This window comes from Octopus bimaculoides, chromosome 11, assembly GCF_046866305.1.
Source record: "Octopus bimaculoides isolate indiv1 chromosome 11, ASM4686630v1, whole genome shotgun sequence".
Lineage (NCBI taxonomy): Eukaryota > Metazoa > Mollusca > Cephalopoda > Octopoda > Octopodidae > Octopus > Octopus bimaculoides.
Genome location: NC_142938.1, coordinates 68,806,666 through 68,821,107, shown reverse-complemented (window position 1 = coordinate 68,821,107; position 14,442 = coordinate 68,806,666). Strand labels below are relative to the sequence as shown.

General features: G+C 38.6%; 1 protein-coding gene across 9 annotated transcripts in view; it reads left to right on the top strand.

Annotated features, from left to right (window-relative positions):
* Positions 1-11,269: 11,269 nt before the first annotated feature.
* The window catches only part of LOC106879700 (calpain-9), a 154,712-nt gene continuing 151,539 nt past the window's right edge, over positions 11,270-14,442 (top strand). For 5 of the 9 annotated variants that reach the window (XM_089360311.1, XM_089360308.1, XM_089360307.1 and 2 more), the window contains exon 1: positions 11,317-12,071. In XM_089360311.1, coding sequence (XP_089216437.1) covers positions 11,676-12,071 — 396 coding nt within the window. In that variant the 5' untranslated portion in view covers positions 11,317-11,675. Of the gene's footprint in view, positions 12,072-14,442 lie in introns of all 9 variants that reach the window. The other 4 variants (XM_089360309.1, XM_089360306.1, XM_089360303.1 and 1 more) reach the window with 1 other exon arrangement.

Here is a 14,442-nt window from a genome sequence, read left to right as displayed (position 1 = left end):
TATATATATATATATATATATATATATATATATATATAGAGAGAGAGAGAGAGAGAGAGAGAGAGAAAAGTGAAAGGGGTACAGTGAACTTGTCGTGAGGAGTGGAATATCCAGCGTTTCGGATTCAATCCTTCGTCAGTGGGTAGAGAAAAAGAGAAGAAAGTCAGAGTTTACATCCTCTCAGCTTAAAGAATATATAGCTGTATCTGTCTGCGTTTGTCCTCCCACTGCCGCTTAACAACCGGTGTTGGCGTGTTTACAACCCTGTAACTTAGCGGTTCGGCAAAAATAGTTCGATTGGATAAGTACCAAGCTTTAAAAAAATATTAGTACTGGGGTCGAGTCATTCGACTAAAATTTCTTCAAGGCGGTGTCCCAGCATGGCCGCAGTCTAATGACTGAAACAAGTAAATGACAAAAGACAACCAGTGAGTTCTCACTCGTGTCTGAATGAGCAACCCTAAGTTTTTCTGTAAGTAATTTTTTTTTAATATATGTGTTTTTTTATAGCTACTCTCATAAGTCCTTATTTGTATATAAATTCTTTGTGTTTTATTTGTGTAACGTCCCAAACCCGCCTACTTTGTTTTCTTATATCTCTGTCTTCAACTTTCACATTGTGTATGCACCACCTCATAGTTCTTAACGTTTCACGTAATCGTATTTGTGAATGAATGGAATTGAATATAATTGCTTTCAATGACAAAATACAGAAACTGTTGTTGTTCTTCTTCATTTTCTTCTTCTTCTTGTTCTTTTCTTCTTCTTGCTATAAAACAACTACTGTCGGACTACAAAGATATACGGTAAAGAATAAAAGCAAACTAATACAAATAACGTGATGGCGTGTGGCCTAGTGGTTAGGGTGTTGCACTCACGACTACAAGGTCGGGGTTTCGATTACCGAGCCGGGAAGTGCTCTAGATAGATAGATAGATAGATAGATAGATAGATAGATAGATAGATGCACATACATACATACATAATTGATGAGGGGAACGAAAAATGGATTTGATATGAATCTTTATTCAACGTAATGATCGTTTCGACTCATCCTGCAACTGTCCCGTAAGCGTAGGATATCGTGCATCAAGCTGTGTTGCATAATCAGTGCAGTCTGTGTCACCTCGGGTGTTTGGTATAAAAAGGTATCCTACTGCATACGCTGAATGTAGTCACATACTACGAGAGAGTACATGCCCGAAGGAACTCAGTACATGTAGTAGGATATCTTTTTATACCAAGCACCTGAGATGGCACTGATTGATGCAACACAGCTAGATGCACAATATCCTACCCTTAGGGGACAGCTGCAGGATGAATCGAAACGATTGTTGCGTTGAATAAAGATTCGTATCTAATCCATTTTCCGTTTCCCTCCCCAATTATAAACTAAACGAACACTGCGGAATTCTTGATGTAGATCCAGCGAAAATTATACCGTAACTGTTGATGACATCAGGTAGCCCAAACGGTGAATGTGCTTTAATCGGCATACAAATAGATATGTACCCAAATAATTACTTACATATATATATATATAGTTCAAATAAGTATGTATGTGTATATATATACACATATATAAATGTTGATGGGGCCACTGCCGATTTGGTGCTTTAATGTGTAATGGATTGCGGCAGTAACTCTTGAAACGGCCGTAGGCCTGGTTTTATTCTTACATTATCCCTGATTCCTTTTTCTTTTGGACTTGACGATGGATTTTATCCCGGATTCACTTTACATTTAATAATCTAACTATATTATTTTTAATCGCCTCGCTATATATATTCACATTTTCTTCATACGTTTTTCTACATACGCTTTTTTACAGGTTTTCACACGTGTTTTTTTTTATGTGTATATATACGTATGTTTTTTTTAACCACTAAGTTTGTCTTGTCTCAGATTTTACTTGAGCACTTCTTTTGCAGCCTTGTACTTAATTTACTTTTCGATTCTTATAAGGAAAAACAGAACTTAAAATTATATATTTTGTGACTTATATATATAGTATCAGTTCCTGCTGTGCTCTCGGACACAACGGGCAGCAAGTTGACGTTGCTGTATCTGTTAGCAGCGGTTTTCTCTACATCCGACCATGTGTTATTAACGTCTTCCCTGTCGTTTATAAATGTTCTGTGCCATGTAGTTTCCGGTCTTTCTCTCTTATTTTTTTCCCTCCACTGGTATCCATTTGAAAATTGACTTAGAATGGTGTTGTTCTGATAGCCGAACTATATGACCTGCTAGTTTTAAGCTTCATTCTGTGAGGATTTCGCTAAGTGGTCTCGCATGAGATCACCTTAAAATGTCTTCCTTGGTTACATGGTCTTGGCAGTACGTTCTCAGAATCCTTCTCAAGCATCTTTGGTAAAACACATCTAGCTTTCTGTCGATATTTTGTGTACATACATACAAAGACAGCGAGAGAGAGAGAGAGAGAGAGAGAGAGAGAGAGAGAGAGAGAGAGAGAGAGAGAGAGAGACAGACAGACAGACAGACAGAGAGAGAGACAGAGAGAGAGAGAGAGAGACAGAGAGAGAGAGAGAGAGAGAGAGAGAGAGAGAGAGAGAGAGAGACAGACAGACAGACAGACAGACAGAGACAGAGAGAGAAAGGAAAACGTGAGAGAGTCACAGAGAGAATGATTTAGCTAGCTCTAGTACTAATAGGAATTTTTCTTTATTCATATTTTATTTTCGTCCATCAACTTTTTTCGAGTAGCATTTAAGATAAAACTATCTTGAATTGATTATGGCATCATGACAACAACAAAAAATTCAACAAAAATTGCGTGTGTGTGTGTGTGTGTGTGTGTGTGTGTGTGTGTGTGGTTGCACTTGAGCAGTTAATAGCTTTCAGTCATTATTCAGACGTCTGAGCACGTGCCTGATCTATTAGGCAAACGAACGTCTACAAAATTAGGCTGGTGCGTGCGAGCGTGTCTATGAAATTCGGAGTAGTGATTGATAAACAACATAGATAGATAGATAGATAGATAGATACTATTCTGTATTTTTGAGATGAGGAATTATGTGCATTATTTACAATGGAGGGATAGGTGTCCTCACCTTGTTTGTTGTTATCACAACGTTTCGGCTAATGTACTCTCCAGCCTTCATCAAGTGTTCTGGTGGAAGGGTTGGGTTCGAAATTCCACCAGAACACCTGATGAAGGCTGGAGAGTACATCAGCCAAAACGTTGTGGTAAAACAAACAAGGTGAGGACACCTATCCTTCCATTGTAAATAATGGAGATATATATAGACAGACAGACAGACAGACAGACAGGCAGATAGATAGATAGATAGATAGACAAACAAACAGACAGACAGACAGACACATACATACGTACATACATAAATACATATATATATACATTTATATATTTATATATGTATGCATGTCTGTGTACCTTTGTGTCTGTGTTTGTCACCCCCACCCTACCCACTGCTTCACAACCGATGATGGTTTGTTTACGTCGCGTAACTTAGCGGTTCGGTAACAAAAAGAAAAGAATAGAATTAGTAACATACTTTGAAAAAATAACCCATACACACTGGGATATATTTGTCTGACTAAAACCCTTGTCGCAGTCCAATGGCTGAAACAAGAAAAATAGATAAAAAGAATAAAGCTAACTCTAAAATGCATTCAGCGTTTTATCTCTCAGATACAGTTGCCAGGCTACATACATAAAGACAGTCCCAAAATGTTTAAAGAGGCAAAGAACAATATGTGCATCTCTGATCATGAGCAGAAGTAGCGAGGGAGCATCATAATCATGTGTTGAGAGGAATTCTTTGGAGTTTGAATAATTCACTTCTGGAAACATAAGTGTTTCGTTCAACATGCTTAAACAACCCTTATTCAGGAATCTTTTGAGCAGGATGGGCTACTCGACCTGAAGAAAATTCTAACTGGGTCCCACCTGCAAGGTCATGCGCTGTTTATCTTGATATGAGATTACTATGTCGTGCGTATATGGATGTGATGTATGTTCCTGAAAGCAAAAGACAAACATATAATAATAATAATAATAATAATAATAATAATAATAATAATAATAATAATAATAATAATACCACCAACAACAAAAACAACAACAAAAATTATAATAATAATAATAATAATAATAATAATAATAATAATAATAATAATAGTAATAATAATACCACCAACAACAAAAACAACAACAAAAATGATAATAATAATAATAATAATAATAATAATAATAATAATAATAATAATAATAATAATAATGTATCCGAGACAATATTTGATAGTGAATTGGCTAAATAGTGAATAATGATATAATAATAGTGAATTGGCTAAAAACAATATAATGAAATTTTGTATTTGGTTTGCGAGATTTCACACACGTACAAGCATGCATATATACAAGCATAAGACCAATTTTCAGACAGACTCAGACCAGACCTTGGAGTGAGACGGGAAGTCATTAACTCACTGAAAAGGTCGCGAATGGCGCCGAAAGGACTTTGACTAATCAATTGATTGTATAACCAGCACATTAAACAAACGATTGATTAGTTAGTTGGTTAGATATTTAACGAATTGGCAAACAATAAAAAAGAGAATGTTCCATTCTCTGTGTGTGTTATTATTGGCATAATGATTCTCCCAAGAAACAGCAAAATATAATGAGAGTCGAGAATTTAACCTTCAAATCAAAGTCAGAGAGAATAGAAAAATAGATAAATAATCGATTTAATAAATCGATTATCCGTAAGTCTTACCTTTTGCCATGGACTTCGGTGAAGGTAATTGCCCCCAACCGACGTTTCAACCGTAAAGTAAGAAAATACTCTATACCGTCCCTTTAAGAAACATGTGCTTACCTCCCTGAAACTTATAGAGAAGAGATTACTCGTTGTATAAGCAAATGATACAGAGAATATTGAAATGACCACACTAAATAAATACAATGGTTCAGTCAACAGAATCAGCAGGAGTATTATATCTACATAATCTATATGATACGATACTTAGACAAGTTACTGAATCAGTCTGCATACCACAATATACACAGTGTAAACCGTAGAGCGAATGGTTTGGCAACAATGCACCACACAAACACACAAAATAAATATTATCCTTCCCCACTTAAGCTAGTTTTAGATATATATATATATACATTCGTGCATGGATGTGTACATATGTGAATATGTGTGTGTATGTACATGCACATACATATATATATACACACACACGTATATATATTTGCGTATATTGATGCATGTGTGTACGTATGTATTAGTTCGTGTATGTACATATATGAGCGCGCGTGTGTGTATGAATATATACTTGTGTGTATCCGTAAGTATGTAATTACATTTATTCACATTCATAAGATTCTCCTACTATTATTATACTAGTATCAGTAGAACCTTAGATAGTTGATTCGAAATTTATCAAGATTGGTTTCAAATTCTAACATAAGCTCAACAATTTCGGGGTAATGGGTAAGTACCCTTGGTACTCAACTGGTACTCATTTTATCGATCCCCAAAGGAATGAAAGCAAAGTCGACCTCGGTGGAATTTAAACTCAGAACGTAAAGACGGACAAAATGCCGCTAAACAAGATTATTTTTTGTTTATCATTTACATACCTACCCTCCCGCATTTTTCTTCGTTCTTTGTACGCTTATAATTAGTCTATACAGCTGAAACCAAATTCTAGAGACTTAAACCATAATAAAAAAATGTTTATTTTCCTTGTGAATAAAATGTAAGGAAAATGTTATTTTCCTTACATTTTTTATACACAACGATCAGAAAGAGGGAGGTAGTCTTAAATAAACACTAAATAAAATAAACGAATAAATAAAAGGAAAGGAAAGAGAGAAGAAAACAAACAGGTGAAATGATGACATCGATGTCTACAATGTTGTAAACAAGCAAAACAAATGTAAACTCAAAACGACTAACGATGGCCAATTGGTATCATGAAATTAAAGTCAGTCTACATGAATACAACGTCTGTGAGCTCAACACGAAAGGGTAAATAAATAAATTTACTCACTTCGTACCTTCGGTGTCCACATTTGTAACTCATCACCGATATTTTTATTTCTTTCATACTCTACCCCGTACTCCACCCCACCCTCTCCTCTAAAATGTGAGTAGCTATGTGGCCTCTCTACACAAGAAATCTGTTCTTCCCTGATCTCTTAACTCCTCCGCTCCTGACATAAAACCGAGCTTGGGGGTTCTAATCTTGCAAGCTGCATGTCGTCCGTACTAATGCTGGTGCTACATAGAGAATGTTATGTAACGAGGAGCCGATGTTGTTAGAACAAGAGCAAGCAGTGAAAACGGTTGAGAATACAGGAATTCCACCGTCTTCACCTAAATTGACTGGAAAGAGTATTACCAAAGGGTTGGCACTTATAGAGGAAGGTCTGGAATTTTTTGTTGATAACAAACTGAACCAAGAATGCAACATAGAGGAGTTTACAGTGAACTCAATTACTACACCGAGCTGTACAAAGACATAACACACCATAGACATCAAACATCTTTGGATTAGTTCTTCGCCCCTGAAGTACATGCTTCTGATGATGATAAGATAAAGGATGGTGTCCTTCATCCATTCAGCAACTCTCAATCCACCTCCATCCCTCACACAGTAACCAATATCTTTCTTGTGGTAAGAACGTAACTTGTTACGATATTATGATTCGTATTTAGTCCTTCACGTATTTCTGTTCAAATATTTTTTGCGAATACATATTGTACTGAGAATGTTGCCGAACGACCAGCACAAATGATTTGTTTATAGCGATCAAATGTTCGTGCCGCACATTATTAGCTCGCTTTGTCCATCAAATCGACGTTGTCTGAACAGGTGCATGGTGTACGGCGCGTCAGGTGTCGAAGTGATCGTAAAGCAACGTGAGACGAAGTGTTTTGTTCAAGAACACAACGCACCACCCGGTCTAGGAATTGAAATCACGATCGTTAGATCGTGAGTGCAACACCCTTACCAATAGGCCGTGCGCCCTTATAATAATAATAATAATAATAATAATAATAATAATAATAATAATAATAATAATAATAATAATAATAATAATAATAATAACAACGATGACGACGATGATGATGATGACTTCTTTTATTAGCCACAGGGGCATAGACGATGGGGTCATCACGAGGACAGACGACAATATGTATTGGGAAAGAGAGAAAGAAATGGAAGAGACAGTGAAATGAGATAAAAGCGTACTTGGTATACAAAATATCCGATAACAGGAACGATGTAGTCCTCCTGATATAGGAGAAACTCCAAATAGAGTCAATCAAGGAACCCCACAGATCCAGGATTACCTTGACCTTGGAAAGTACAAGCCCTCTCTGCTGCTCTTAATGTACAGTCGCATATTTAGAGCGGGGCCATTCAATCTAACCATTTTTGTCACAGTTACCCATTAGTTCACAAATTCACCGGAGGAGAGCACTTATCTCGCCATTCTTACTTTCCTTTTCAAGTGGAACTTTAAAAAGTCAATGAGAGCTTGACAGAAGAGGAATGTCTTTCCTTAATTCCTTTAGCCTCGACCACCACACAACCTCTTTCGCCATGGTCACTGGACAGAGGAACACTGCCTCCCTTGCCTTGTTAAAGGTAGGTAGTTGAGCGATCCTCACGATCGATTCGGCCGATAGTCAAATTCGTCCCACACGTGATTAACAATTGTTCGACATAACTCCAAAAGTCAGTAATACTCGGACACTGCACGAGTGCGTGCAGAACAGTTTCCTCACTCTCTGCGCATCTCGGACAGTCCCGCTGACGAGTGCTTCATCGCTTGCTCTTGTTCTCACAACACCAGTTCCTCGTTACATAACATTCTCTATGGTGCACTAGCTACTCAACTACATCATCTTCTATGACTTCTTCAGACCTGACATCATTTGCAAATGTCACAATATCTTCCCAGGAGAATTTGATGTTGACTTTCCGTTTGTGGAAAACTTGTAAAGTCACGGATAATCTGGCAATATCCTGAACTGTCATTGTTCCTCAGTTGCACTGTAAAGCTAGGGGGTTCTGGAAAAGTTATCCATGGTAGTACCGAGCCTGAAAGTCCTCCGAAATAGACCAGCTAGTTCACCCTTGTCAATGCCTAGAGTTTCTCCAAGAACATCATTTTTCCTACGCAACACTAGATGTCTATATATTGGTACTGTAGAACTTCCACCGACCATATTGCTCGACTGGTAGAAAGCAGTGAGTGCCTGAGGGTATTCCAGATGTCAGGTGCCTAATCTTGGTCTTTTATTTACCCAGTATCGCAGCTCCGTCAAAAAGATGTGTTGCAGAAACGCGTGTCTTACAAACGGAAAACACACCGGCTCACCGTCCCTGAAAATCTGTTAGTGGTGTAGCCGTAGCGCGTGTCTGCCCATTTGCAACCATGACATGCAAAGCCCATTACCCAGAGGGCGCTGGCACAACAGATGGATAGCCTGACCAGTAGAACATGTCCTTTCCACAGGAAGCAGAAAAGTAAACGCTCCAGTTCGGCCAAACCTGGACTGGGACAAGGTTGTTTACTTTTACCACTGAGCAAGTACCATTATACATTGCTGCGATCCAGCCACTGAAAACGGGTCCGAAACCGGCTGCTTTTAGGATTGCTTCCAAGTAGCGACAGTCGACCCTATCGAAGGCTTTGGATTGATCTAAATTGATCGGAGCCCTACCGACACCAGATTTGTTATCCATTCTCTCTATGATGTAGCACTTTCCAAATGCCTCATCTCGGTCTCTCTTTTAACCAGGACTAGTGCTCCGTTAAGGAAACTTAGCTGTGGAAATACGTGTCTGGCGAATAGCGACATCTGTTCACCGTCAAAAAAGCACTGGCGATGTCGTAGCCTCAGCGCATGTCTGCGCATCATCAACCACGGTATGCCCAGGCCACCACTCAACGGGCGTTGACAACAGATAGACCCCCTGATCATCGAGGTCCCTCCACAAGAAGCCGAAGAGTATACGCTCCAGCTTAATCAGACGGTGCCCAGAACAAGGCACGACAGTCAAGCGATAGTAGATGACGAACGCGATATACGCCTGACCTTTCAGAGACAGCTTTCTCTCGGCCCATTTCTGGGTAAGAGTAGTTACTCTGTTTGTTATCTCGCCCCAATTTTTGTCCATCTGGAGGTCTGGACCAAACCCCGAGCAATTTAACCGATTCGTCTGTTCAGCGCCCAACGACGCAGTTGGTTAGCATGGACTTGCTTCTCTAGGTGCCGAGCTGCAAGCCCACTGATATTTCCTGGTAGTCACTGAGAACGATGCCGATCGTTTCTATGTGTTTATCATCCGACACCACTACAGTGACGTCGTCGGCATATGCCGACACGCATCTCCCACATCCTAAGTCACGCGGGATGCCTTTCAACACTTCCAATTTGTGTAGTAGTGACTCGAGAGTCAGTAAATACAATAGAGATGGAAGGGGCAACCTTGCCGGACTGAGTGCATGATGTTGAACGATTCTGAGAGTTGACCATTCACTCTGACCACTGAATAGATGTCGCTGTGCATTACAGCCCCTGAATACAGGCCCGAAACTGCCCGCCTTGAGGACCACCATCAAGTATAGATGGTCGACCCTATCAAAAGCTTTAGATTGATCTAAATTGATTAGGGCTACACCCGTGCCAAGTTCTTTAGCCACTTTCTTAATGATGTATCGCATAAGGTGGCGATTGTCGTGGATGGATCTTTTCGGGATGGCGCATGTCCGTGCCTCTCCTACCAGATCACCGATGACAAGCGCCAACCTCGTAGCTAATACCTTGGCCAAAATTCTGAACTCTGCATTCAGCAGAGCTATGAGTCTAAAGTTGTCAATACAATCCTCCTTGTTCGGATCTTTTCTTAGCAAAGCCACCGCTCCTCGGCTCACAAAACTGGGAATTCTGTTTTGTTGCCAGTTGCAGTAAACGTTTGCCAAGAGGCCACGGAACAAGTCTGGCATGTAAGCGTAAAGCTCATAGGGCAGACCATCTAAACCAGCCAATTTACCCTACGTGCACCTAGCCATTGTTTCCTGTAATAATAATAATAATAATAATAATAATAATAATAATAATAATAATAATAATAATAATAATAAATGCCCAGATGCAGTACCAGGTAGTGGCTCTCATGCTTCTTATCTTAACTGATTGGAAGTGTTATCATGTACATTGTTTTGTCTTGATATAAAAAGATGGGCTACAGCAAATATTTTGCTCAATACCACAGACTTGCTTGTTAGTTACTTGACCTTAACCAGTTGAGCATATCCCTTAGTGGTTGACGATATGTGCATCTCTGATCACGAGCAGAAGTAGTGGGGGAGCATCATAGCCATGTGTTGAGAGGAATTCTTTGGAGTTTGGATAATTCACCTTTGGAAACATGGGTGTTTCGTTCAACATACTCAAACAACCCTTATTCAGGAACCTTTTGAGCGGGATGGGCTAATTAGCATGAAGAAAATTTTAACTGGGTCCCACCTGCAAGGTCATGCGCTATTTATCTTGATATGAGATCACCATGTCACGCACATATGGTTGTGATGCATGTGCCTGGTGTACCCTTATCAGATGGGTCGTCATGATGGGTATAATGGGCTTCATATATTTTACCCCAGTGTCACTTTGATGGCATGCACTGCTCTCTCACTCGGTAATAATAATAATAATAATAATAATAATAATAATAATAATAATCCTTTCTACTATAGGCACAAGGCTTGAAATTTTGGGGGAGGGGGGAAAGTCGATCACATCGACTCCAGTATTTGACTGGTACTTAATTTATCAACCCAGAAAGAATGAAAGGTAAAGTCGACCTCGCCGGAATTTGAACTCAGAACGTAGCGACGGGCGAAATACCTCTAAGCTAATCTACCGATTCTGCCAGCTCACCGCGCTTTAATAATAATAATAATACGATTACTTTTTTAAGTTTATAAGGTGTAATTTAAAGAAAATTCGATTGTTATTTCTTGCTAAATGTACGAGCACGTAGCGACTGCCTCATTGGTTCTTATATTGACTTCTATCGCTTCGCTTCTACACACGATGTGATTCTGTTTTCATTTTAACAAACTCGTAAACACATTCGCTAATAAAATCACACACACGCACACACACATTCTCTACCTCTCTCTCTCTTTCCCTTTCCAGTATCTATGTCTTTTTCTCAAATACGCCGTCACTCTCTCTCTCTCTCTTTCACAGGCACCGTGTCGACCTCTGTCTTTCTCTCAGTCACCGTGTCTAATCTCTCTCTTTCTTTGTCATTCCTTAGTACTCTTTCTCTTTCTCGCTCTCTACCTAGTTAGTTTTGTTTTTCGTCCTTTCTCTCTCTCCCTCTCAGCATTAGTATTTCTTATTGCTTTAACACTCCTAATTTCACATGACTGCTTCGCCAGAAGGAAAGCGATACATAACTAAGTAAAATAGCTGTCTGTCGGTGTGGCGGTCTGTCTTGGGCTGTTGTCGACCAATCAGTCATAAGCTAGCAACTACACAGCACTAAACTAAAATATATCAACAGTAGCACCACTACCGACTCATTTTTACTCCAGTCTTATTCGGAGTACTAGCTTCCTATTATCCTTCTTTTTGCATTTTTCAAATATGTTTTCTCAAAGTTTTTCTAAAATATTCGGCGTGGGTGAAAGTGGCTCCAATACATTTAGCATGGGCAGTGGTGGACAGTTTAACATTGACTTCGGTGACTCTGGCTTAGGGGGTTTTAAGATACCTATACAACTACCTGGCCAAAAGGGCGGTGAAGGAATTAGTATCCGATTACCTGGGAAAGGTGATAGACATCACAGTGTAATTGGAAGATCGTCCAGGAAACAAAGGGAAAACCCCTTTGCCAGTATGGAACAACAGAATTATGACGAGATAGTCAAAAAATGCCAAGAAGAAGGTATTCTGTTTGAAGATCCGGAATTTCCAGCCGATAACACTTCCCTTTTCTTGGATGGTGGACAAAGGCGTAGCATCGAATGGAAAAGACCGAAGGTACGCATATACGATTTTTCTTTCTTTTAGATTTATTGATTTATTTATATTTTGTAATTCACGGCCACCCAGGTAACTTCGCTTTTTATCGTTCTGATATCGATAAAATAAAAATAAAATAAAAGTATTGGAGTTGATTTAATAATCCTGTAAAGCATCCTAGATGCGAATGAGATTATAATAGAAGATTAATACTACGTAAGGCGTTTGTCATTTTGTTTATTTTTCTCACCAATGTACTAGAATAATTCATATATATATATATATATATATATATATATATATATATATATATATATATATATTGTGTGTATGTGTGTGTGTTGCCCTTGACGCAAATAAAGAACTTTTTTTTTTATCTTCGGATCGATAAAATAAGAACCAGACCGAATGCTATCGTATTGAGTTACCCTTCTACAAGTATAAAAAAGAAAAGGAAAATTCGCTATGTGATTAAGTTAGAATTTAGTATTAGAAAATATGTGAAATTATCAATGTTATTATTATCGTTACCATTTCGACAGGCCGATATTATGCCGATTTTTTTATGCTGAGAGAGCAAGTCATAACAGAGAAACTAAGGGTTCCTCAAATTTTCTTTCTTCTCTGTCTTTGTAATATGCCCTTCATCCGACGTCCCTGTGGCAAATAGATTATTATTGTTGTTGTCGTCTTCGCCGCACTTCTTTTAATAAACGAATAACTACTTAATTAAGAATCCGATGTGTATCGTTATTCCTCCTCTGTTATTACTATCTCTCGGATAGTTTTCGTTTAACTGGGATATACTGCTTATTAGAACGGACGTCTTAAGGAATCTCGTTCTCATTGTAATTCCAGTTTGTTTTTTTTTAATCTACTTGCCGGATAACGGACAGATATAAACATATTATTGACTGCAATTAAGCATATTTTTAATTAAACTACTCTATTGTTTTCTTAATCTTTACACGCAAAATATGCTTTCACTTGTGTATGAAATTGTGTAAGAAATGGTATTTTTAAGGCAATATTATTTATTAATTAAGCTAATAATATATTCTAACCTTCCATCGGGATTTGCTTGCATCACTAATAATAATTGCGATTAATTTGTTAATTAACGTGATATTCTCAAAAACTACAGCTGAATTAGTTGGTGACTGTTTCAGGACTCTTACGTTCGATCGATGCGAAATTCTACATCTGACCTACTCGAATCTTGTTTGGTCTGCTTGTCATTGTGCGATTGGTTATGACAGTTTTCACAACAATTCTTACTTGACGTTCGTTCAAAGTAGCGGCGGCTGCCACAAGTGCAGAGGGGAACTTATTGAGTGGGTGGCTCTCTCTCTATATATATAGATAGATATGTATGTATGTGTGTGTGTATGTATGTATGCGCGCTCTTTTGTATGCATGTACATACATAACATACATACTTACATCTGGGACTATAAAAATCTACAAGATTTAAAGGTTGGTGAACAAAACAAGACGCTTTCTGTCACTCACAACCTTGCTACCAAATAGGTGACCGGTCAAAATTTAGCCTGGATTAAAAAGAGAAAGAACATATACGTACACACACTCACACACATAGGTGTTCCTATAAATTAGTGTCAGAAATTATTTAGTATGCCAAAAACCGTAATTTTCGGATGTGCATGTTTCAAGTGTCGCAGATTACGATTCCGAAAAAAAAAATGGTGAGAGAAGATTTTTGGCCCTTCCTCTCCCCCCACCCTTTGGTAATTTTCCAGTTTTGACATACATTTAAAAAAAATTTTTTTTTTCAGAATTGTTTTAAAAATTTAAGATTAAGATTGTTCGAAAAAATATGCGTAATATATACACGTAAATCTGAAAAATATATTTTTTTTATTAGAAAAATAGTCAAAACTGAAGAATTACAGTTTTGACTAAGGGAAAGAACAAATCCCACCCCAACTCCCTTTTTTGTTATATCGTACTTTGTGAAGGCTCGTGACCTACTAGTTAGGGAGTTGTACTCCCGATCGCTGGATCATAGATTCGATTCCCGGACGGGCGACGCATTGTGTTTTTGAGAAAAAACTCTTCATCTCAGGCTTTTCTCTGCGGATGTGAAAGTGGCATAATCGTTGGCGCATCTGCAGATATGTATATCTTCCGGCTTTCTATCTTCTGAGTAGAAATCCTCGCAGCCCAAAGAAGGCAACGGGAACCCACTCCAGTGTACACCCCAAGTCTAGCCATGGTAGCCAAACTTCCAGTAATCTCCTTAACGGCGGTGGGGGAGGGCACGGACCCTCCCAGGCCGTACAGAGAGTGCTGGAGAAGGTTCACAAGCACAGAATCTGCCCACGGGTAAACCACCGCTAGAGTGCCATACTCTCTACATAGGCACGGA